A 24,266-nucleotide genomic window follows, 5' to 3' on the forward strand; every position below is an offset into this window, starting at 1 on the left:
GCAAAAGACTTTATGTTTTTTCTTTGAAATCATTGATTTTACACACAATGTTAAATTAACAAGGGACAACAATCTCATTGAGTTTGAAAAAAAACACACCAAAAATACATTACTAATGTTAATAATGTTCAAGTGGTAAGTCTTGAAAATCCAAAAATTTACGTAACCAAAAACGGTGCTTTGGGTTAACTTTATCTAAAAACTAAAAAATAATCACTATAAAAAAAAAAAATAATAATGGGTTCTTTGTGTTAACTTTACAAACCTAAAAAAAAAAAAAGGGGAAAAAGTATTATTAGTATGGAAACATTGTTTTTAAAATGCATACTATATCATTCATGAGATCAAAGAGAAAAAGAATCCAGAAATCAGTTTGGGAGAACTCTGATTATGAACAGCAAAACACCTTCGTTCTTTATAGAGCCTTCGTAAAGAAGAAATAAAATGCGCTGCATTCAACGATCACAGATTTTGCAGCGTGATGAATGTGCTACCTACAATACGAACACTAGTTTTACTAGACCGAGTGCTTCCGTTTAGTTTTTGCTTATGAGCATGCGTCGTTTTTTTGTCCGTCGGACTAGCATACAGACGAGCGGACTTCGGGGTCCGTCGTAGTTACGACGTAAAGATTTGAAGCATGCTTCAAATCTAAAGTCCGTCGGATTTGAGGCTAAAAAAGTACGTTGAAAGTCCGGAGAAGCCCACACACGATCGGATTACCAGCCAGCTTTAGTCCGTCAGCGTCCGTTGGACTTTTGTAGACGAAAAGTCCGACCGTGTGTACGCGGCATAAGACTTACCATACCTGCAAAGCAAATACAAAAAAAAACATAGTAAAAAATAAAACATTTAACGCAACCTGTGCCTAAAATATATATATGCCGAAGCATGGGGGCATCCTCCCACAAAAGGCAGGAGCAAATCGCTCCTCCACCCACTGCTGCCCCCACGCTTCGGCATATATGCTGAAGTATGTAACTGTGGTGGTGAAATCACCTCCAACAGCGCTGGAGTCACGGCTTTATGTATCGTGGGAGCAAACGCTGTTGCTGTCAAGATGAATCCGCTCTGCAGCTGAATGGCATACCTGAAAACAATAAAATGGTTACCAACAAAACACAGTAAACAGTAAAGTATTAAAAAATTGCATATCTGAAAAACAAACATGGTAAAACATAATAACAATAAAACATTGCAGAATAGAATACAGTAAAAAAGAGCAGAACAATAGAGAGAATAGAGAGAGAGAGAACAATAAAACAACAACTATTTTTGTTTTTTTTATTTTATTTTTTTTTTTGTGTTTTTATTTATTTATTTTTATTTTTTTTTACACTTTTTTTAGTAACTTTAACTTTTGTAACTGGTACCAGGTTTGGGTCTCTCAAAATGCGATGGTATCTTGGGAGACCCTGTGAAAGTGTGTCCTAGTCTGTGCAGTGCTGTACCCTACGCTAATACTCAACTAGTGAATGGTAGCGTTCAAAACATTCACCCATGCAAAGACCAGGATTGCCAGGACAGGAGGGACAATAACACTGGGTGTCACGCCTAAATCCGCGCTTGCTACAGACACGACATCTTTTTTGGGGGGCTCGTTGGGTAGGGGTACTCGGGAGGGCATAAGGAAAATGCCTCTCATGTAGCCGGCCTACTGCATTTGGTTGGGGATGGTGAGGTGGAGCACCGTCTGGATACAGAAGGGCTCTGACGATCTCTTCCTGGAATTTAATGAAGGATCCAGTCTGTCCTGAAGCTCTGTATAGCACATGAGCGTTCAGCAAAGCCAATTGAAATAAACAGACACTTTTTTGTACCAGCATCTGGGCTTACGGGCAACTAGGTACGGCGCCAACTACTGGTCGCTGAGGTCCACCCCTCCCATATTTTCCATATTTTGGTTATATTCGTGGACACAGAGGGGTTTCTCCACAACACCAGTCGCCGTAGTAATTTGGGCCGTCGTGTCTGCATGAAGGGAGGTGAGAACGAAAACATTCTTCTTATCCCTCCACTTCATAGCGAGCAAATTATTACACTGCAAGCAGGCTCTCTCCCCCAGCCTAAGACGGGAATCTACAAGCCGCTGGGGAAAGCCCCGGCGATTAGGTCGCACGGTGCCACATGCTCCAATCTGCTGATCAAACAAGTGACTAAAAAGTGGCACGCTCGTGTAATAATTGTCCACGTACAAGTGGTACCCCTTTCCGAATAAGGGTGACACCAAGTCCCACACTATCTTGCCAGCGCTTCCTATGTAGTCAGGGCAGTTTGTCGGCTCTACATGACTATCTTTGCCCTCGTAAACCATAAAACTACATGTATAGCCTGTGGCCCTGTCACAGAGCTTATACATCTTGACCCCGTATCTGGCACGCTTGCTGGGAAGGTACTGTTTGAATGACAAGCGGCCAGAAAATTTAATCAGGGACTCATCAACGCAGACAACTTGATGGGGAGTAAACAAGTCTGCAAAACGTTGGTTGAAGTGGTTTACAAGGGGCCGAATTTTGTAGAGCCGATCGTATCCAGGGTCTCCACGAGGACGACAGAGTTCATTGTCATTGAAGTGCATGAACCGCAAAATCTGCTCGTATCGTGCCCTGGCCATGGAAGCAGAGAACACGGGCATATGGTAAATTAGGTCAGTGGACCAATATGACCGCAACTTACCCTTTTTATTTATGCCCATGTTGAGGGAAAGGCCCAGAAAGATCTTAAATTCGGAGACCGTAATTGGTCTCCAATCTCTGGCAAGGGAGGACTGGGGATTAGCGGTGATGTGTTGACCAGCGTATAAATTGCTTTGGTCCACAATAGATCTATAGAGATCTTCGGTGAAAAACAGCGAATAAAAATCCAGTGGCGTAAAATCAACTGTTTCCACATGAATTCCGGGTTGGCCAGTGAATGGGGGAAGTACGGGTGCTGCAGAAGTGGTGGGTTCCCAATTCGGATTGGCGAATGCAGCAGGAAGGGCACTATGGGCACGACGGGCCTGTCTTTGTCTTCTTGGTTGCAGCGGGACACTACTTGTGCTTGCCACCTCGCCAGCTTGAACTGCACTTATGGGACTCGCCACGTCACCACGTGATACTGCAGTGCTGGATGTACGACCAGGGTGTACTAGGCCGCTGGTGCTTGCCAGTTCACCAGAAGGAAGAGCGGCGCTAGTACTTCTCTGCTCCATACGAGAGCCCTGCAGTTCTTGCACTTCAAGGACAGAAGAAGAAGATTGAGGTCTGGTACCCCTGACCTTGGCAGGGACCACAACTCCGTCGTCAGAGCTATCTGTCATGGAGCCTCTGTCCTCTACAGGATCGTATTCTGAGCCTGAATCTGACAGATGAGTGACTTCCTCTTCACTATCTGTCATGCTTAGAAACGTGTAGGCCTCTTCACTAGTGTACCTTCGATTTGCCATTTTGGGCTCTAAATTTAGGGGTACACTAGTGAGACTCACAGGCAAAAAAGCTCCTGACTGTCAGCGACTGTATCAAAACGCTACCAAAAAACTGTAAGCGATCGCAGGGATCAGGCCTGACTCTGCGAACGCTGCAGTTATGTGTGCTTAGTGTTTTGTAAGTGTCAGTGATCGATCGATTACTGCACTTGGGTGGGCTGGGCAGGGCTGGGCCGAGGGGCAAAACGCAGGTGCTAGCAGGTATCTGGGCTGATCCTGCTAACACTGTGTTTATGGGAACCCTAAACAGCTGGGGACGCTAGTATAGATCTGATCGGATCAGATATCGATCCGCTCAGATACTATAGCACTAAGGGAGGTGTATGCTGCGTGCGTGGGTGTCAGCGGTACTGGCTCTAACCTGACGCTGCCTGGGGCGACGCAGACCTTATCTGACCCTAAAAACTTAACTTATATCACCGCCGGGCAATTAGGGGGTTAAACCTTTATAAGGTAATAAACCGCGGGTGCCCTAAAACTATAAAAAACAAACTAACTAACCAGCGTCACCCGTAACACTTATACGGTGATCGCTGGTGAAATGGTTAACTAGGGGGCAATCAGGGGGTTAAAACCTTTAGTAGGTAGTATATGGGGGTCCCTGTTGCTATAAAACACTGACAGCGAACCTATATACTTACCTCCCTAACTAGCGTCACCTGTGTCACTAATACAGCGATCAGAAAAATGATCGCTTAGTGACACTGGCGACGGGGGGGTGATCAAGGGGTTCACCTTTATTAGGGGGGTTAGGGGGGTACCCTGGACCTAAAGGGGGCTAACCCTAACTACCCTAACACTTATAACTGTCACAAACTGACACCAATGCAAAAAAAAAAAAAACTGCTATTGGTGTCAGTGTGACAGGGGGTGATCGGGGGGTGATGGGGGGTGAAAAGTGTGCCTGGCGTGTTCTACTGGAAGTGTAGTGTTGGTGCCCTTACTTGGATGTCTTCTCTCCTCGGCGCCGGATCTAAAAGACCGTCTCGAGGAGGGATGACATCACTTCCTCTGCCTCTGTTTACATTACAGATGCAGAGGAAGGATTTTAATTCGCCGGGAGCGATCGGGAGGGGGTGGCCACGAATGGATGGCCTCCCCCTCACCTCTGATCGCCCGGGAAGAAATGGCGGCCACCTCGGCACCGGGGGGGGGTTCCGATTGGACCCCCCGCCCGCGGAAGGCAGATCACGTGTATGTACGTGATTCTGCCTGTCCGTGCCACCTTGCCGACGTACATCGGCGTGAGGCGGTCGTCAAGTGGTTAAGGACCGCAGAACGAGAAGAACAAGTGGTGCACAGGGGGCAACTTCTTATGAAGCAGGACTTTGGTAAAGGTGATCACTTATGTCTCCCTCCAGCTTGACACATGGACCATGTCATCAGTCACAAGCAGTTATGGTTGCCTTAGTAAATGAGTGTGGGATAGAGCCAGGGATCACCACAGTTGTTTTTTTTTTTATATAACATACCACTAATCAATATGAGGATAGGAGTTGCCTATCTATAAAATGTCCAGGTCAACATACTACTCCTTCCTATTTTAAACATTTATTTTTTTGGTTCTGAAACAGCTTTACCTAAAACATTCAGTCAACTTATTTTTATTCTAGCCTAATGCCAGTTGCTCCTTAAAGTGAAACTTCAGAAAAACATCTACATTTAGAATTGAAACCCAAGAAGAAAAAATAAATAAATTACAGTTTACCAGACCATGGATTATTGGTTGCATTTGTTTCCTTTTATACATTTTTATTTTCCTTATTAACAAACTAATCTCATACATTGTTTGCTATAACATTCAGCACCTTCTATAGGCCATAATCAAGAATTGCAACCAACCAACCAATCATACAAGGATTGTTACATGCAGATGACAACATTTTCCCATGTCTAATTCTAGCTAAAAGGTCAGGAAGAAAGGTGGGTGTATACAGCTATATACACCCACCTTCCTTCACCTTCCTATATCATCACTGACTGCAGATATACATCATCTGTCCTGTATAAAGCTATATATACAGTAACAGGACAGATGATGTACAGTATCTCACAAAAGTGAGTACACCCCTCACATTTTTGTAAATATTTTATTATATCTTTCATGTGACAACACTGAAGAAATTAAATTTTTCTACAATATAAAGTAGTGAGTGTACAGCTTGTATAACAGTGCAAATTTGATGTCCACTCAAAATAACTTAACACACAGCCATTAATGTCTAAACCGCTGGCAACAAAAGTGAGTGCACCCCTAAGTGAAAATGTCCAAATTGGGCCCAATTGGCCATTTTCCCTCCCCGGTGTCGTGTAACTCATTAGTGTTACAAGGCCTCAGATGTGACTGGGCAGCAGGTGTGTTAAATTTGGTGTTATCGCTCTCACACTGGTCACTGGAAGTTCAACATGGCACCTTATGGCAAAGAACTCTCTGAGGATCTGAAAAAAAGAATTGTTGCTACACATGATGGCATAGGCTATAAGAAGATTGCCAAGACCCTGAAACTGAGCTGCAGCACGGTGGTCAAGACCATACAATGGTTTAACAGGACAGGTTCCACTCAGAACAGGCCTTGCCATGGTTGACCAAAGAAGTTGAGTGCACATGCTAAGCGTCATTCAGAGGTTGTCTTTGGGAAATAGACATATGAGTGCTGCCAGCATTGCTGCAGAGGTTGAAGGGGTGGAGGGTCAGCATGTCAGTGCTCAGACCATACACTGCATCAAATTGGTCTGCATGGCTGTTGTCCCAGAAGATGATGCACAAGTAAGCCCACAAACAGTTTGCTAAAGACAAGCAGATTAAGGACATGGATTACTGGAACCATATCCTGTGGTCTGATCAGACCAAGATAAAACGTATTTGGTTCAGATGGTGTCAAGCGTGTGTTGCGGCAACCAGGTGAGGAGTACAAAGACAAGTGTGTCTTGCCTACAGTCAAGCATGGAGGTGGGAGTGTCATGGCCTGGGGGCTGCACGAGTGCTGCCAGCGCTTGGGAGCTACAGTTCATTGAGGGAACCATGAATGCCAATATGAATGCTCCAAAACTTCCTCCAACATTTCTAACCCCCGGGATCCTGGCGCAGATATACCGGGGCTTAGAATTGGAGATTGCTGCGGTACAGGTCAGCGGGACGGGTGGGGGGGCGAGGAGGGGGACCTGTGTAAGTTCACCTTACAGAGTTTTCTGTAAAGGTGAACTTATCCTTTAAGCGGAGGATGGGTCAGAGACAGCAGGTGCATGCATGGAAAAGCCCTGCCATAAGCATGCTGTTTAGGAGACTGCCACAGAGGGAAAAAAATGCAAAATTACCACCATTTGCAGCGCTGCTGGCCCCAGGGCACTCTATTTCCTCTCTGCACAGTTGGAATCAATGGAAAGTGCTCACTGATGCCGGCGGGAAGAGAGGTGGGCGGGGACCAGTCCCACTGCTGAATCTCCTCTATACTGCCACTAACTGGCTGGACTTGATGGTGGGTCTCCCAGGATCGTTCTCACATGCCCCCCCCCCCCCCCCCCCGACAGTTGTCCACGTGCAAACTGCTTCTCTATACAGCCGCTCAACTAGACCAGCTTTCACGTGTGCGAGGTGGGTCTCCCAGGATCGCTCTCGAGTGCCACCCGGAGGGTGTCCACGTGCTGGAGGTTGCCAACCCCTACTCTAATGAATGGAATTCTCAAACTTCAATATCACCACAGTACCGGTCTCTGTGATATGTAGTCACATATAATACACATCACACTGAACAGAAGACATAAAAAATGACTGCAAACTTAACAGGGATATTTGGCTGTGGACTGTGTCAGTAAAGCAGTGGACAGTGGATGGTGTCCATTGCATATCAGTGCTGCCTATCAGTGCCCATAAGTTCAGCCTCATCAGTGCAGCATATCCATGCAGTCTCATCTGTGCCCATAAGTGCCGCCTGCCTGTGCCCATCACTGCAGTCTCATCTGTGCCCATTAGTGCAGCCTATCTGTGCCCACCAGTGCCCACTAGTGCGGTCCCATCTGTACCCACTAGTGCCGTCTCATATACAGCTATATATACCTCACCTTCCTTCCTGTATATAAAGATCTTCCTCCATTATCACTGACTGCAGATATACATCATCTGTCCTATATACAGCAATATATATAGTAATAGGACAGATGATGTATGTCTGCAGTCGATGATGGAGGAAGGTCTCTATATACAGGAAGGAAGAAGGTGTGGGTATATATAGCTGTATATACTACTACACAGATAATATACACAAATTGTGAGTACATCTGTCCTGTGTAGTATATACAGCTATATACACCCACCTTCTTTCTTCCTTCCTGTATATGCCTCATCACTGCCGTCTCATTTGTGCCCACCAGTGCCATCTCATCTGTGCCCTGCAGTGCCGTCTCATCTGTGCCCAGCAGTGCCATCTTATCTGTGCCTTCCAGTGCCATCTCATCTGTGCCCACCAGTGTCATCTCATTTGATCCCACTAGTGGGGTCTCATCTGTGCTCACCAGTGCCATCTCATCTGTGCCCACTAGTGCGGTCTCATCTGTGCCCACCAGTGCCGTCTCATTAGTGCCGTCTCATCTGTGCCTACCAGTGCCATCTCATCAGTGCCGTCTCATATATAGCTATATATACCCCACCTTCCTTCCTGTATATAGAGACCTTCCTCCATCACTGACTGCAGATATACATCACCTGTCCTGTATACAGCTATATATACAGTAACAGGACAAATGATGTATATCTGCAGTCAATGATGATGGAGGAAGGTCTCTATATACAGGAAGGAAGAAGGTGTGGGTATATATAGCTCTATACACTACTACAAAGATAATAGACACAAATTGTGAGTACATCTGTCCTGTGTAGTGTATACAGCTATATACACCCACCTTCTTCCTTCCTGTATACAGGAAGGAAGAAGGTGGGTGTATATAGCTGTATACACTACACAGGACAGATGTACTCTAGGGTTGCCGCCTGTACGGGATTCACCCGCGCAGTCCGAGTTTTGATTCATGTGTATGGGTTTCAAGCAGACTGAGACCCAGACACATTATTCAGACCGGGCTGTGGCTCTCCAAGTAACCAAGATAGTCACACACAAATTTGCTGCCAACCGGGAGCTGTGGGCGGCTGTCTGGGGGCAGGTTCGGCATCACTGGGGGGTAGCAAATTGGCTATACCCATTGTTTGCTACAGCATGCTATGCGCACCGCAATACTACTCTCCTTGGAGCACCCAAAGGGGTCCCAGGCTGCTAAAGTGTTCGGGTTTGGCTTGAAGAAAAGGCGGTAACCCTAATGTACTCAAAATGTGTGTATATTGTGTAGTGTATACAGCTATATACACACGACATCCAGGCACTTGGAAGAAGAAAAATAATTCCCAAAAAAGGCCCCCTGATCTCCAGCTGCACATCGCATCTGCACTGCCCTGGTGTCTGAGTGCAGTTGTGGATATTAAATAATCAGGCATCAGGGAACTACCCTGATCCCCGAAAATAAGACCTAGTGTGATTGTCGGTGATGGCTGCAATATAAGCCCTACCCCCCAAATAAGCCCTAGTTAAAGTCCTTGTAGGTCTTATTTTCAGGGTAGGGCTTATTTTTGGGGAAACAGGGTAGGGCTTATTTGGGGGGTAGGGCTTATATTGCAGTCATCACCGACAATCACGCTAGGTCTTATTTTCGGGGAAACAGGGTAGTCAGCGTGTGGCTGTTAGGAACGGAGGGGCAGGCGGGAAGGTCTCAGACAGACAGAGAGAAGAGTGTAGAGAAGATTGAGTGTCTCTGAGGTCCGCAGTGCCAGCACTTACCTTCAAAGGCGCCTCTCAGGTCTCTCAATCCACCGCACGCACACCCTAGTCGACTCCACTCCCCACTGTGACCAGGAAACTGGAAGTGATGCCAAAGCACCGCCCACTGTCCTCTCCTCTGGTTCCCACTGCGCCAATCCATAACCAGTTACTGTAGACCAGGGATTTTAAGGAAATCGGATTGCAGATAGACTGGTACTGCTGGTGGGCACTGGTACTGCTGGCTGGTACTGGTACTGCTGGCGGGTACTGCTGGCTAGTGCTGGTACTGCTGGTTTATACTGCTGGCTGGTACTGATGACTGGTATGGATGGTGGGTACTGGTACTGCTGGCGGGTACTGGTACTGGTACTGTTGGTTGGTACTGGTACTGATACTGGTGGCTGGTGCTGATACTGGTGGCTGCTGTCCCAGATCTCAGGTTCCTGTGTCCCGACCCGCCATCCCCGAGCATAATTGTGACAGAAGCATGCAGCTGCAGTAGAGAGCAGAGCCGATGCTTCCTGTCATAGGCGGAGTACATTTGGTATTACTCCGCCTGTGAAGGAGCCGGCGCTATACAGGAAGCATCAGCTCTGCTTCCTCTATCCTCTATTCCTCTGTTCTTCGCACTAATGCTTGGAGATGGCGGGTCAGGAACCCGCGATCTGGGCTTGCCGACCCGCCATCCCAGAGATGGCGGGCCACATAGGAGGCCGTGGGCGGTTGGGCACCTCTGCTGTAGACAATCTGGGGCACAGACAAATGACAGTAGAGTGGGAGTGTTTGTGGGCGCATCGTGAGCCCCCCGACCACACCCTAAACACGGGCAAATCAGCTTCCCAGCCTGCAATCAGCTGATTGCAGGCTGGGAAGCTTCCCATAGACCGCCGTGTGTGCAGCGCCTGGTCACTCTTAAAGTGACCTCCTTTTTTTTTTTTAACAGCTTGGGGGGTGTGCGCCCCCTATGGACAGGCCACCACTGATCACCCCTCAAAATTTCAACTTGCCTGTTCGCATTTGGTGAGTGGAAATTAGCTTAGTGTGAGTGTGGTGCTGCATGGGAGGGGGGAGGGGGGGGATGGGCACCACTGGCAAGTGTAGTTGAAAGGGAGCCAATTCTCCTCCCAGCGGTCAGCCAGGAAACTGTGGGGAAGGGAGAGGAGAGGCAGAGGAGAGCCGTCCGGATTACACACAGAGGGGAACTCCTTCTCTGACACAGCTTGTATCTGAAACGCTGGCCACTGTCAAAGTCCTCCTGGACCAGCTCTTGTGATAGACAGCACACCAGTTCAGTGCCGGGAAATCAAAGTAGTTCGACTTCTATCTTATAGAGCGGGACTTTAACAGCGGCCAGCGTTTCAGATCCAACCTGTGTTACAGTAGGAAGTCCTCACTGTGATCTGCCCAGCTCTCTTCCCTGTGATTCCTGTGCAGAGATAGGCTGCGCTGATGGGTACTGATAAGGCTGCACTGATGGACACTGATATGCTGCACTGTTGGACACTGATATGCTGCACTGTTGGACACTGATATGCTGCACTGTTGGGCACTTATATGCTGCATTAATGAACACTGATAGGCTGCACTGATAAAGTTGTAGTTAATATTCATTTTTGTATCTTAATTCTGCATAAAACATTTAACAGTGTCATTTCATGAGATAATTTATGAGGGCGTGTTTAGGGGTGGAATTAGGGGTGGGGCAGAGTAGGGGTTAGATGTTTGCTTTTGGGTTTATTAAAGTTTAATGTCCAACACTACATATTCCTAAATGAGTCTGTATCGATCTACAAAAACGACAGCTATATTCCAGTAAAGCCGGATATCTGCCAAGTGTGCCTAATTAATGTGCACATCCTAATGCTGACACAAGAATAATGTAGTAATGTAGTCTAGACAGGAATAAGCTTCACAGTGTTATCAAGTATAACAAATGTGCAAAAGGTCATTGTGTATTCTATTCTAAAGCCATGAGCAGTTCCACTTATACATTTTGTATACAGAGTGTATGTATATTTATCACTCAGTCCATCTAGTAATCTGAGAAGCATCACTGCATCTCAGGTATAAACTTATCTGTAGCGGGATACTACACCATCCTGTCACATCCAAATCTCAGGCCATTGTGATAGGTAAAACTTCTGCTCTTGCTTAAGCTTGCCTGCCCTTTCCTCTCTCTCCCTCTCCCTCTCTCTCTCTCTCTCTCTCTCTCTCTCCCTCTCTCTCTCTCTCTCTCTCCCTCTCTCTCTCTCCCCTCTCTCTCTCTCTCCCCTCTCTCTCCCTCTCTCTCTCCCCTCTCTCTCCCTCTCTCTCTCTCTCTCTCTCTCTCCCTTTCTCTCTCTCTCTCTCTCTCTCTCTCTCTCTCTCTCTCTCCCCCTCTCTCTCCCCTTTCTCTCCCTCTCTTTCTCTCTCTCCCCTCTCTCTCCTCTCTCTTCGTTTTTCTTTTCCCTTCAAGTGGCTATCTGCAACAGTACAATTATGATTACATATGGATACTAATGATTTTACTTTTAGGGGGGGTTAGGGTTTTAAATGGGGATGTGTGTCCTTAATGAATAGGATATACATATATATGCACGTGTGTTTGTTTGAGTTTTTTGGGTGCAATAGGCTCTATGCAATAGACCTATGTTGGACACATTATTTAGACTAGACAGAGGCTCCCCAAGTACCACTCCTCCTCCTACCGCGACTACCCCTCTGTGTCTGCCTGCCTGGGAAACTTGAAGCCGAGTAGCCGGCAGATACATCGTGGGTGAAAGATGTTGATGCCTGGGCCTCCATCCTCAGGTGAATGAGCTCACCATCCACTATTTGTGACTGATGTTTCCCCCCTCCCTCTCTTCTCCCTCCTGCCTACTCCTGAGTACACTAAGGTGAGGGGGACTAAGATGTAAGGAGTGCTCTGCAGACTCTGATGTTAGAGGAAATTTGGGAACCCTGATTTAATGGGAAATGCTGGAAACTCTGATGTAATTAGGGGCTTTGGTGAGCAGAAACCCCCTTGCATAATAGTCCCCCTTTACACAAGAGTCCACAGCGTTCCACCTTAAAAAAATAAATACAAATGAATGCTTTGTGCCGCTAAAGTGTGCAGGTTTGGCTTGAAGCAAAGCTCGCAACCCTACAGGGAAAGCACCTTATAGGGGAAATATTCAAATCATTGGAATTAAAACGTGAACATAAAATAGACAAGCATGCACAAATGAACTCTGGGGAAAAAAAACATTTGGGCAGTTTGATATATATATATATATATATATATATATATATATATATACAGTATATACATCCTCTTAGATGGGTGCTCCATGTGTGGATAAGGTGGAGAGCAGCGACCCACTGTCATCAGTGTACTAGAACCTGAACTGTAAAGATGGCCATAGACTGATTGAAATGTGTCCAGTTAAGCAGACATTGGATTAATTTCAGTCAATGTGTGTGGTCCTCCCTGCAGCCAACTAATATCCTATTGGAAATTGCTAATGGCACCCAAAGCGCATCTCGCAAACGCAGCGCATCTGCAGCCACCATACCGCATGATATCATACTACATATGCGATTTGGTGCTGTGCAATTTCAAAAGTAACTCCTGCACTACTTTGTATTACCGTGCATTTCGCAACCCACTGAAATGAATAGGCAGTCAAAACCGGGAGGCAAGGGAGCACAAAAAAGTGTGCGTACTAGTGTGAACTGGTGATTTGATATGTTATTCATCTTTTAAATGAGTGCTTCACATTTTCTTTTATTTCTTATACATTTTTTGATTAAGTAAAATGTTCACTAACATTTGCATTTTATCATCTTTTTCAGCCTCACAACTCTTCACTTTATTGCTCTGGACAACACTCAGCCTTGCCATGATTATCATAGGTAACAAACAGAGTACCTATTTAAAATATATTACATTCTTTGTCAATTTCATTTTACCATTAATGCAAAAATTTACATTGTTGTTTCCATTTATCTGCAGGGTCCATGCATGTTTACAACTGTCCAGTTGAACCCAAAATCCCAATCTACTTGATAGTAGCTGGCGTCTTTCATCTGCTAGCATTTGCCCTAATCCCGCTGAAGTTGGTTGCTGAAAAAGTGGCATATGGTATAGAGAGTGTGCTGGGCCTCTTTTCTTTTGCCTGGTTTATTGCAGGTACATGTAGTTGTTTTTTTTAATAAACATATCCTCACAATAATTTTTAACAGGAAATTACTTGCACATAAAGAGGGAAAAACACATAATCCATGGTGTAACTATAAAATACTAGCTGCAGATGGGAACTTCAAATGCAGATACAAGATATATTCTTAAATTAAGGGGGCCCACAGATCCCGGCCCCCCCACCCTATATGAATGAGTATGGGGTACATGTACCCATTCACCTGGAAAAAAAAGTGGCAAAAATAAAACACACTACACAGGTTTTTAAAGTAATTTATTAGGCAGCTCCGGGGGTCTCTTCCGACTTCGGGTGTCTCTTCTGATTTCTTTTCCCCTCTCCGGCTCTTCTCCGCTCTCTCTTTCGGTTCTTCTTCCGCTGTCTGGTGTCTTCTGCCGGGCTCCTCCACTATCTTCTGCTCTTTTGCTAGCTCTTGCCCGGTCTTCTCCGTCGTCTTCTTCCCTCTGCTCTTCTTCCGATGTTGATGCAACGCTCTCTCCCGCTGTAATGCCGTGTGCGCAGTGCGCAACAACTTAAATCAGCATGGACGTGGTCACCGGGTGATCCCGCCCATTATGACGTCACCGTCCCATCATGCCCCGGGTGGTGATGTCATAAGCACCAACGCACGGTGTGAAACATGTTAGCCAGTCTTCCCTGTTTTCTTCGTGTATGAAGTGACCGTGTTGGATTTTTAAATATTTTTCAATAAAGATGCCTTCAGCGCAGTGTGGCCGTCCAGGAACTTTTTTTTCCTTCTTCTATAAATGTTAGTACCCAGTCATATTATGTAAATTTAGGAAAGAATCCAGGCCTTTTTTTAAAGAAGTCTGCTGAGCTGCCCAGAACCATCTCTGCAGGGAGTCTATTCCACATTTTCACAGCTCTTACTGTAAAGAAACCTTTCCATATTTGAAGATGAAATATCTTTTCCTCTAGAGGTAAAGAGTGCCCCCTTTGTCCTCTGTGATGACCTTAAAGTGAATAACTCAACACCATGTTCACTATATGGACCCCTTATGTATTTGTACATATCCCCATTAATCTCCTCTTCTCAACAGAAAATACATTTGGTTCCTCTAATCTTTCCTCATAGCTGAGCTCTTTCATGCCTCTTATCGTATGAGGACCCTTAAAAAGGGACACAAGTACCCCCTGGTACAATGGGACTTTAAGGGCGAACAGAAAGAAAATCATATATCATAAAATATAATTTATTTTGAAAAATAATTAAAAAGCATGTATAAAAACATGGCCACAGTTAGTACAGCACATTTTAGTGCAAAACAAGGACAAATTTACACATTGTTTACAATACATTGTTTGTTGAATACATTGTTTACAAATTCAAGAATGAACATAGATTTCCTCCATTAGCCTGACATGTTTCAGGAAAATATCCCTTCCTCAGAGGCATTTTTAGGAGAGGGTATAGATATATTCAGAAACAAAGTAAAATAGTTTTATCTGAGTGTCTTTCAAAGCAGCATCAACATTTGTAGTATATGAGCATGTCCAGCATACGTACCAGTATTGAATTGTAAAAAAATATTAAAAGATAGTTTTATTTAGAAAAGTAATTCAATAAATTTGCCGCTGTTTGTCCATCAAGTTGAAGAACCCCGTCTGAGCTCGGAACAGCCCTCACAAAGGTCCCCAAAGGACGGCCACCACAACACAAACGCAAGGAAACCCTGAGGGATAATAAAATGAGTTCATATATGAGAAAAAAAAAAATGTGTATATAGATAGATAGATATGTTGTATAAAATATACATAGGGAATAATAATGTTTGGAGTATTTAGATAGCTAATATTGTTTGTGATTGGCTATAAGTTAGAGAGTCCCTTATGAGTGAAACTAGAGGGAAGAGAAGCAGAGAAGGGGGAGTGAAGCAAGAGCATCTTGTCCCTTACAAACTATGAGTAAGCAAATGCACCTCCTCTCTTAACAAAATGTCATTTGAATATACATGGGGCACAGGCTGAATTTAAATACAATGAACAAAGAGGAAAAGAGAAAGGGAACCCCCACATCTAGACTTATAACTTACTTTGCACAAATATATGAGCATGTAGGCACGGGTAGCTGGGGCGTTGTTGCTCCCGGGAGGCAGAAATTGCACTGAGCCAAATGTCAGCTGCGGACTTTAAAGGCCGCCGGCGCATGCGCAGTGCTCCTATGGGGTTGGTGTCAGCAAGGTATGTTCCCTTGTATGTGTGGCGTCATCGCGTATATCAACACGATGACGTCATCACATAGCGACCTAACACTGGGTGAGTGGACCAATCACAGTACCCCAAAGTAAAAAAAAATCTCTCACAACCAATTAAACAAAATAGAAAAAAAGCGCCCCCAACCGTTTCCACGGCAGCCAACAAGGCCGCCGGGAGGCAGCCGAACACAGAAATGAACAAAAAAAAGAAATGTATGATTAAAATAAAAATAAAAAAGAACCTCAAAGTGTGCGGGACCTCCAGGGCAAAAACTGCACGGCGCCAAACCGCTGCAAGGCAGTGGCAAAGCGTCATGCTGGTCAAGCCCTCCGGTGCAAACAGTCGCAATTGCACAGCAGTCCGAGGAACACTAAAGGCTGGTGAGGCATGCAACATAACAGGGGCCCGCCATCTCCCCCCATGAAGATAAGGAGGGAAGAAGGACGGGCCCCCGTGCGCCGGGCGGGGATGGACCGAGCCTCACATGGAGAAGACGGGAAAGCTGTGCGGCAATATCGTTAGATATTGGGGATTTGGTTGCTTTTGATTTGTACAGCAAAGAATTTGGAAAAAATTATAAGGTGGTGAAAAAATACACCAATAATAATGAATATGCGGACATGGTCATATACATTTAATGGAGTTAAGTTGGAAAAACAAAATGGAAAACACACTCAATTGCACTGAGCCAAACGTCCGCTGCGGACTTTAAAGGCCGCCGTCGCATGCGCAGTGCTCCTATGGGGTTGGTGTCAGCAAAGTATGTTCGCTTGTATGTGCGGCGCCATCGCGTATATCAACGCAATGACGTCATCACATAGTGACATAGAAGCATATACATTTCATACATGCTTTTTAATTATTTTCCTAAATACATTTTATGATAAATTATTTTCTTTCTGTTCGCCCTTAAAGTCCCATTGTACCGGGGGGTACTTGTGTCCCTTTTTAAGGGTCATCATACAATAAAAAATAAAGGGATGTTGGCAACATTTCACTAGATAATATAATATTTCTCTTTGTGGTTCACCTTTTATATTTTCCATGCCTCTTATCAGTTTGGTTGCCCTTCTCTGCACTTTCTCTAGTTCACCGATATCCTTTTTGAGAACTGGTGCCCAAAACTGAGACAAAATAATATCTCTCAGGAGTCTATACCTCTCGTAATACAAGAAAGAACTTTGCTCCCTTTGGAAACAGATCCATCTCCACCATTGATTCCCCCAAGTGCATAACATTTATCAACATTAAACCTCATTTGCCACACAGTTGCTCAATTAAACAGTGCATTGAGGTCGGCTTGTAAGTTGGAGACATCTTATAAGGACGTTATTCCACTGCATAGCTTGGTGTCATCTGCAAAGACTGAAATGGTACTTTTAATCCCAGACCCAATATAATTTATAAAGATAATGAAAAGTAAGGGTTCCTTCACTGAACCTTGGGGTACATCACTAATAACAGACCATTCAGAGTAAGAATCATTAACCACTACTCTCTGAATTCTGTCTTTTAGCCAGTTTTCTATCCATTTACAAATTAATTTTTCCAAACATGTAGACTTTACCTTACACATTAGCCGTGTGTTGGGGAACTGTGTCAAATGCTTTTGCAAAAACCAAGTTTACCACGTCTACAACCACCCCTTTGTCTAAGGTTTCACTTACCTCCTCATAAAAAGAAATCAGATTTGTCTCACAACTTCTATCTTTCATGAATCCATGCTGTTTGTTACTTAAAATATTTTTTACAGCAAGAATTCATCTATGTGATCTTTTAATAAACTCTCCAGTATCTTCCCAACTATAGAAGTTAAACTTACAGGTCTTTAGTTATTTGGTAAAGACTTTGACCTTTTTAACCACTAGCTGACCAGCGCACAACGATGTACCTCGGCAAATTGGCACGGCTCGGCAAATGGGCGTACAGGTACGTCCCCTTTAAATCGCGGCATTGTGGGCTCGTGCACCTGCCACATGCTCCGTGACCATGCCCGCGGGTCCCGCGGACCCTATGTCCGCCGGAGGCCCACGATCGTGTCACGGAGCGGGAGAACGGGGAGATGCCTTTGTAAACAAGGCATTTCCCCATTCTGCCTGGTGACATGACAGGGATCTACTGCTCCCTGTCATCGGGAGCTGTGATCGCTGTCATGTCAATGGAAGCCCACCCCCCCACAGTTAGAACACCTGCCCAGGACACACTTAACCCCTTGATCGCCCCATAGTGTTTAACTCCTTCCCTGTCAGTGTCATTTACACAGTAATCAGTGCATTTTTATAGCACTGATCGCTGTTTAAATGACAATAGTGTCAAAAGTGTCCGATGGTGCAGGAGCTACTGACCAAGATGGCGGTGCTGTAGGAGGAATATGCTGCTGTAAGCACAAGGAGAGATGGGACAGAGACTGGACAGACACTGAACAGATAAATATTGAAATGCCGGCTTGAAATAGGAACGCTCTGGCTGACTGGCAGGCTGACAAATGAGGTTCTCTCCCTGATAAAAGAAACAAGGAAAGGGGTGCCTCTGAATATGTATCAATATAGCATTTATTATAAAAGACAATATGCACTCACATGGAAGACTGCACATCTGCGTTCAAGCATGTCTCTGGATGGGAAGAGAGGAGGGGGACTGCAAGCCTCAGCAAGTCCATAAACGGCTGTCAGCACATCAAATCCAATGAGGAAGGTGTGAGGTGGTGGGGCACAGTGGTTTCTCCATATTCAGAGGCACCGCTTTCCTTGTTTCTTCTCAGCCTTTTTTTGGACCTTGCTTTGGTCCCATCGGTGGCAGCCCTGACAGACCCGTCTACATATATATTTTCATATATATTTACCTTTGCCCTTCTGGACTATTAAGGAACATTCTGTAGAGGTATTGTTGCATTGCGCCTGTTTACTTGTTAAAATCCCTGATAAAAGAAACTGTGACTGAGTAGTATTAGGGGTTCCGTGACTTACCTGCCTCGGGTTCCCGGTCTCAGGTCCTGGGACGGACAGATACACCTAGGATAGGTGTTAACGTGAACAGGACAGACCTGGACGGTGGAGCCGTGGGGCGGAGGACGTTGGAGCGGAAGGGCCAAGGCGTATAGAGGGTGTGCCCGTTTGTGTGGAGCCGATGGTTGCCGGGTCCTCGTGGTGCCACGCTGTCGAGTGCTGCCGAGTGGCAGTTTGTTGCGGGATGGACCTAGGGGAAGCATCCGCTTTGATCTCGGCTGTAGCGGGAGCTCAGTGGGCGGTGGACAAGTGAAGTGATCAGCATTGATCGGGAGAGCTCGGCTGGGCTCGGAGAGGAGGCAGAGCCAAGAGCCAGGAGAGAGTGTACGGAGCTCGGGACACGGAGTAGAAACTTCGGGGGCTCGGAGGCTCAGCGGCTTGGTTGCTCGGAAGCCCGTAAGGACACAAGCTCGAAGGAAAATCTTGCTTTGTGACAGAGTAAAGCTTGCCAAAGGGAAGGAGCAACAGAAGAGTCATAAAGTCAAAAGTCATAAAATAGGCACAACATAATAATAGAGTCACCAGGAGAGAGAAAGGACTGTGTTTTGGGACAGAGGCCAAGTACAGCCGCAGAGTGAGTAATAGACGGTATTTCAATATATTTTTTTTCTCTCCTTTTAATATCAAATTATAATAAGCAGAACTAAATTTGAAGTTTGAAATGGAATCGTGCTTGAATTTGTTAAATATATTTGCTAAGAATAATTGGACTTCCTACTAAAAAAAAAATATATATATATATATATATATATATATATATATATATATATATATATATATATATACACAGAAAAGTGGTGAAGGTGACGAGCTAGGAAATGGTAAAAAAAAGGGGACTCTTTTTCCTATCTTTGTCTGTTGCCATAAGTTTCCATAGATCTCTTATCACAACTTTAGAGTCATCACATCTTAACCACATAAGGACGAGCCTCGTTTTGGATTTTAGGTGTTTACATGTTTAAAACAGGTTTTTCTGCTAGAAAATTACTTAGAACCCCCACACATTATATATGGTTTTTCTTCTAACACCCTAGAGAATAAAATGGCGGTCATTGCAATACTTTTTTTTGCACCGTATTTGCTCAACGGTCTTAAAAGCACACTTTTTTGGGAAAAAATTCACTTTTTTGAATAAAAAAATAAGACAACAGTAAAGTTAGCCCAATTTTTTTTTATATTGTGAAATATAATGTTACGCCAAGTAAACTGATACCCAACATGTCACGCTTGAAAATTGCGCCCGCTCGTGGAATGGCGTCAAACTTTTACCCTCAAAAATCTCCATAGGCGACCTTTAAAAAATCCTACAGGTTGCATATTTTGTGGTACAGAGGAGGTCTAGAATTATTGCTCTCACTCTACCGGTCGCAGCGATACCTCACATGTGTGGTTTGACCACCGTTTTCATATGCGGGCGCTACTCGCGTATGCGTTCGCTTCTGCGCGCGAGCTCATCGGGACAGGGGGTTTTAAAACATTTTTTTTTTTATTTGTATTATTTATTTTACAATATTTTATTTATTTTTTACACTGTTTTTTTAAAAAAAAAAAAATGGTGTCACTTTTATTCCTATTACAAGGAATGTAAACATCCCTTGTAATAGAAAAAAGCATGGCAGGACCTCTTAAATATGAGATCTGGGGTCAAAAAGACCTCAGATCTCATATTTACACTAAAATGCAATAAAAAAAAAAGTCATTTAGAAAAATGACATTTGAAAAAATGTGCCTTTAAGAGGCGTGGACGGAAGTGACGTATTGACGTTGCTTCCGCCCAGCAGTGTATTGGAGACGAGTGAGCGCCATCTTAGCCTCACTTGTCTCCAGACACACCACACAGAAGGACGCGATTGCCTCTGCCGCTACCCACGGCTCCGGTAAGCGGCGGAGGGCACCGGATCGCGGCGGGAGGGAGGGAGCCCCTCTCCCGCCACCGATAAAAGTGATCTCGCGGCGAATCCGCCGCAGGGACCACTTTTATCTGACAGCCGACCGCTGCACGAAAACGGGGATACCGGGGTTATGGCAGCTAGCTGCTGCCATAACAACGATATCCCCGTTCAAAGTTTGGACGTACATCGTCGCGCGGCGGTCTTGAAGTGGTTAATTAATTTATTTATTTTCTTGCTGCTTTTTTGTGGCTTTTTTTTGTTTTTGTTTATTTTCTTGACCATACATCATGGGACACAGAGTATTCATTACATAGTGGGCACCATCGGTGATTGGACACTGGTTAACCCCAATTAAGGAGAATTCCTCCCCTATATAACCCCTCCCATATGGGGAGGACCTCAATTTTTTCACCAGTGTCTAAGGTGGTTGGTCACGTAAAACATGGCTGTGAAGACAGCTCCAGTTTGGTCCCTGCAGGGTCTTAAAGGGCTATGCTGACCGGATCCATATCTCGGGCCGATATTTTGACTCCCAAGATGGTATGGTACCCGGGCCTCGTCATCCGAAGAAGCAAGGTTTTGCCTATAAGTCTCTCTTTGGAGGACTGGGCTCTGAGAAAACCAGGCTTGGTTTACTATTAAAACAGTGGCACGAAAGTTTCTGGCAGAGTCTTTTACAGGTCCAGGTAAGAGGTTTCTCTGAGTAGGAACCCAAAAAACCCTGAAGGTTGGCACAACGCTACCTGCCGTGATGGGTGAAGGTTGGAAACTCTGTTCTCAGCAGTTCCTGTGGCGGGGACAGGTAAGAGAAGTTTTATATATATATATATATATATATATATATTACAAATGGATTTTCTTCAATGAGTAGTTGCATGTCTTACCTGATTTCCACCACTAGAGGGAGTAAGGAGCAAACTTACGTGCTTTTTAAGATACACACTCAGTGAAGCTGGTGTCCAATCGCTCACTTCCTCCACTGCAGGTGTGCAGACGCCAGGTGGCTAATTTAAAAGTCCAGAGCGTTCAGAGCTCTGTAAACAGATGGACACAGAGTGAGGGCAGTGAGCATCCTAAAGTGGTCGGATCAAGGCTAATCCTAAAACACCTACTCGGCATCAGGTTGTGCAGTATTAAGCATGTATGTATATTGTGAGACTTTTAGCACAACAGTGATTGCATATGTACTAGTACCTCTGCTTTGTAGCTTGGGACTATGTCTCCTCATAAGAGGGTCTCGGGGGGAGGTAACAAAGGCACAAGAAAGTCACCGCCTGTGTCTAGGGGTCCTAAAGATGCCTGCAGATTACCATCCCCCCCTGCAAGACTGGAGCCAGCCTCACAGGATGAGTCAGTGCCCCTGTCAGGTTTTGCAGCCTCTCCTAATGTTACAGCCCCAGCATATGTCACAGAGGATTCCCTTAGAGCTACATTGGAGGGTTTTGAGGGAAGAATTATGAATTTTATTTCAGCTTCCTTAAAAGATAGCAGAAAAAGGGGTAGATCCCCTCCCTCTGCTGCACTTTCTCTTTCAGATGATTCTTCTGACAATGAGGAGAGATCCCTATCCAGGGATAGGGATTAAGAGCAGTCTGAGGATTCAGAGGAAGAGGAGAGAGCTTCTTCCTCTCAGGCACTCAAGAAGCAGGTCCAGTATTATACTGAACTAGTGCGTTCCACGTTTAACATGCCCTCTGCTGAGGCCGCTACATCCTCTGTTTCTTCCCTGGGGTCAGAAGGATCCCACAGACTGCCTTTTCCTTTCCAATTCATCCTTTGATGGATAAATTGTTGTATTAGGACTGGGGACATCCCGATAAACTGTTTACTCCTCCTAAAAGGTTTTCTATGCTTTATCCTCTGGAGGAAAGCTTCACCAAGATTTGGGAGGTCCCATCCGTGGATGCGGCTGTCTCTTGTGTGAATAAAAACCTGACCTGTCCCTTGGACAATGCTCAGGTGTTTAAAGATCCAACTGATAAAAAGCTGGAAACTTTATTAAAAGCCTCCTTCTCCATGGCTGGCACCGTAGTCCAACCTACAGTCGCAACTGTGGGTTTGTGTCAATTCCTCAAGGAACAGGTTAAGCAGATGCTTGGCCTCCTTCCCAGTGAGGAAGTGGAGAACTATGCAGACCTTCCACAGGTGCTGTGTTTTATGATTGATGCCGTTCTGTATTCTGGGGCAGCAGAGCTTTCATGCAAAAGATATTTAGCTGGCTTCCCATTCAAAGGGGAACGCCTATTTGGGGATGACCTAGATAATTTTATCCAAAAAATTGACAGGTGGTAAATCTACACTCCTACCAGTTAAGAGGAGTAAACGTCCACCATTCAAACGGTCTCTTTCCCCTACCCTTGGAACATCAGGCTCTAAGCAGTGTCGACGGCCTTCCCAATCTACTTTTAGAGGAAAGGCCCAGGGTCACACCCAAGGGCAGAAAAAGGCTTGGGGACGAAAGCCTGCCAAGCAGAGCCCCAAAACATCCCTGAGAAGGGGCGCCCCCACTCGGCCGAGTGGGGGGAAGGCTCCTACAGTTTTCAGGAGCCTGGTGGGAAGAGGTTCAAGACAAGTGGGTGGTCTCTTCAGTATCTCTAGGTTACAAAACAGAGTTCCTAGAGCTTCCACCAGCTCGTTTCCTAAGGTCAAGAGTTCCCAAAGATCCAGTAAAGCGAGAACCGCTACTACTGGCCTTAGATCGCTTACTATCCCAGGGAGTGATAGTAGAAATGAACCCAAAAGATCAGGGTTCTACTTGAATCTCTTCACCGTTCCAAAGCCAAATGGAGATGTCAGACCCATCCTAGATCTAAAGGATCTGAATCAGTTTCTACACATTTGATCCTTCCGAATGCAGTCAATTCGTTCGGTGGTCTCCACCCTGCAGGGGGGAGAATTTATGGCATCAATAGATATCAAGGATGCATATCTTCATGTGCTGATTTTTCCCGCTCACCAAAGATATCTAAGGTTCGCGGTAGACCAGCGCCATTTCCAGTTTGTGGCCCTTCCTTTCGGTCTCGCTACAGCTCCTCGAATTTTTACAAAAATTCTAGACCCTCTCTTAGCAAATCTAAGAGCTCAGGGCATAAATGTGGTAGCTTATCTAGACGATTTTCTACTCATAGAGCAATCAGTGGCACACCTGAACCGTGCTCTCCAAGACAGTAAGACATTTGGAAAGACTAGGCTGCATAATCAACCTAGAAAAGTCTTGTTTGCAACCTTCAACAAGGTTGGAGTATCTAGGCATGATCATAGATACCGCTCAAGGCAGGGTGTTTCTACCAGAGCCAAAGGTCAAGACCGTAAGAGCTCTAGTCCGCTTAGTATTAAGCAAAAAGAGTCTATCCATTCGGCTATGTATGAGACTGTTAGGAAAGATGGTTGCCACTTTCGAGGCTGTTCCATTTGCCCAGTTTTCACTCAAGGCCCCTGCAGAGAAGCATTCTCGCAGCTTGGAACAAAAAGACTCATGCCTTGGATCTTCTGATGTGCCTATCCCCAAGGATACGCAAAAGCCTCAATTGGTGGTTACGAACCAAAAATCTTTTGAAAGGCAAAGCCTTTCTTCCACTACAATGGAAGATCGTAACCACAGATGCCAGTCTGACAGGCTGGGGAGCAGTTCTGGAAGAAACATGCACGCAGGGAAGATGGTCTGCAACCGAGAGATGCTTGCCCATCAATATTCTATAAATTCGTGCAATTTACTTGGCTCT

The 24,266-nt window shown here is 45.2% G+C and overlaps 1 protein-coding gene across 1 annotated transcript in view; it reads left to right on the plus strand.

Moving 5' to 3' along the window:
• LOC141112394 (transmembrane protein 272-like) overlaps window positions 1–24,266 on the plus strand; it is a 169,251-nt gene that overhangs the window by 101,860 nt on the left and 43,125 nt on the right. The window contains exons 4-5 of the mRNA XM_073605196.1: window positions 13,087–13,146; window positions 13,247–13,423. Coding sequence (XP_073461297.1) covers window positions 13,087–13,146; window positions 13,247–13,423 — 237 coding nt within the window. The remainder of the gene's footprint in view (window positions 1–13,086; window positions 13,147–13,246; window positions 13,424–24,266) is intronic.

This window comes from Aquarana catesbeiana, linkage group LG11 (genome assembly GCF_042186555.1).
Source record: "Aquarana catesbeiana isolate 2022-GZ linkage group LG11, ASM4218655v1, whole genome shotgun sequence".
Classification (NCBI taxonomy): domain Eukaryota; kingdom Metazoa; phylum Chordata; class Amphibia; order Anura; family Ranidae; genus Aquarana; species Aquarana catesbeiana.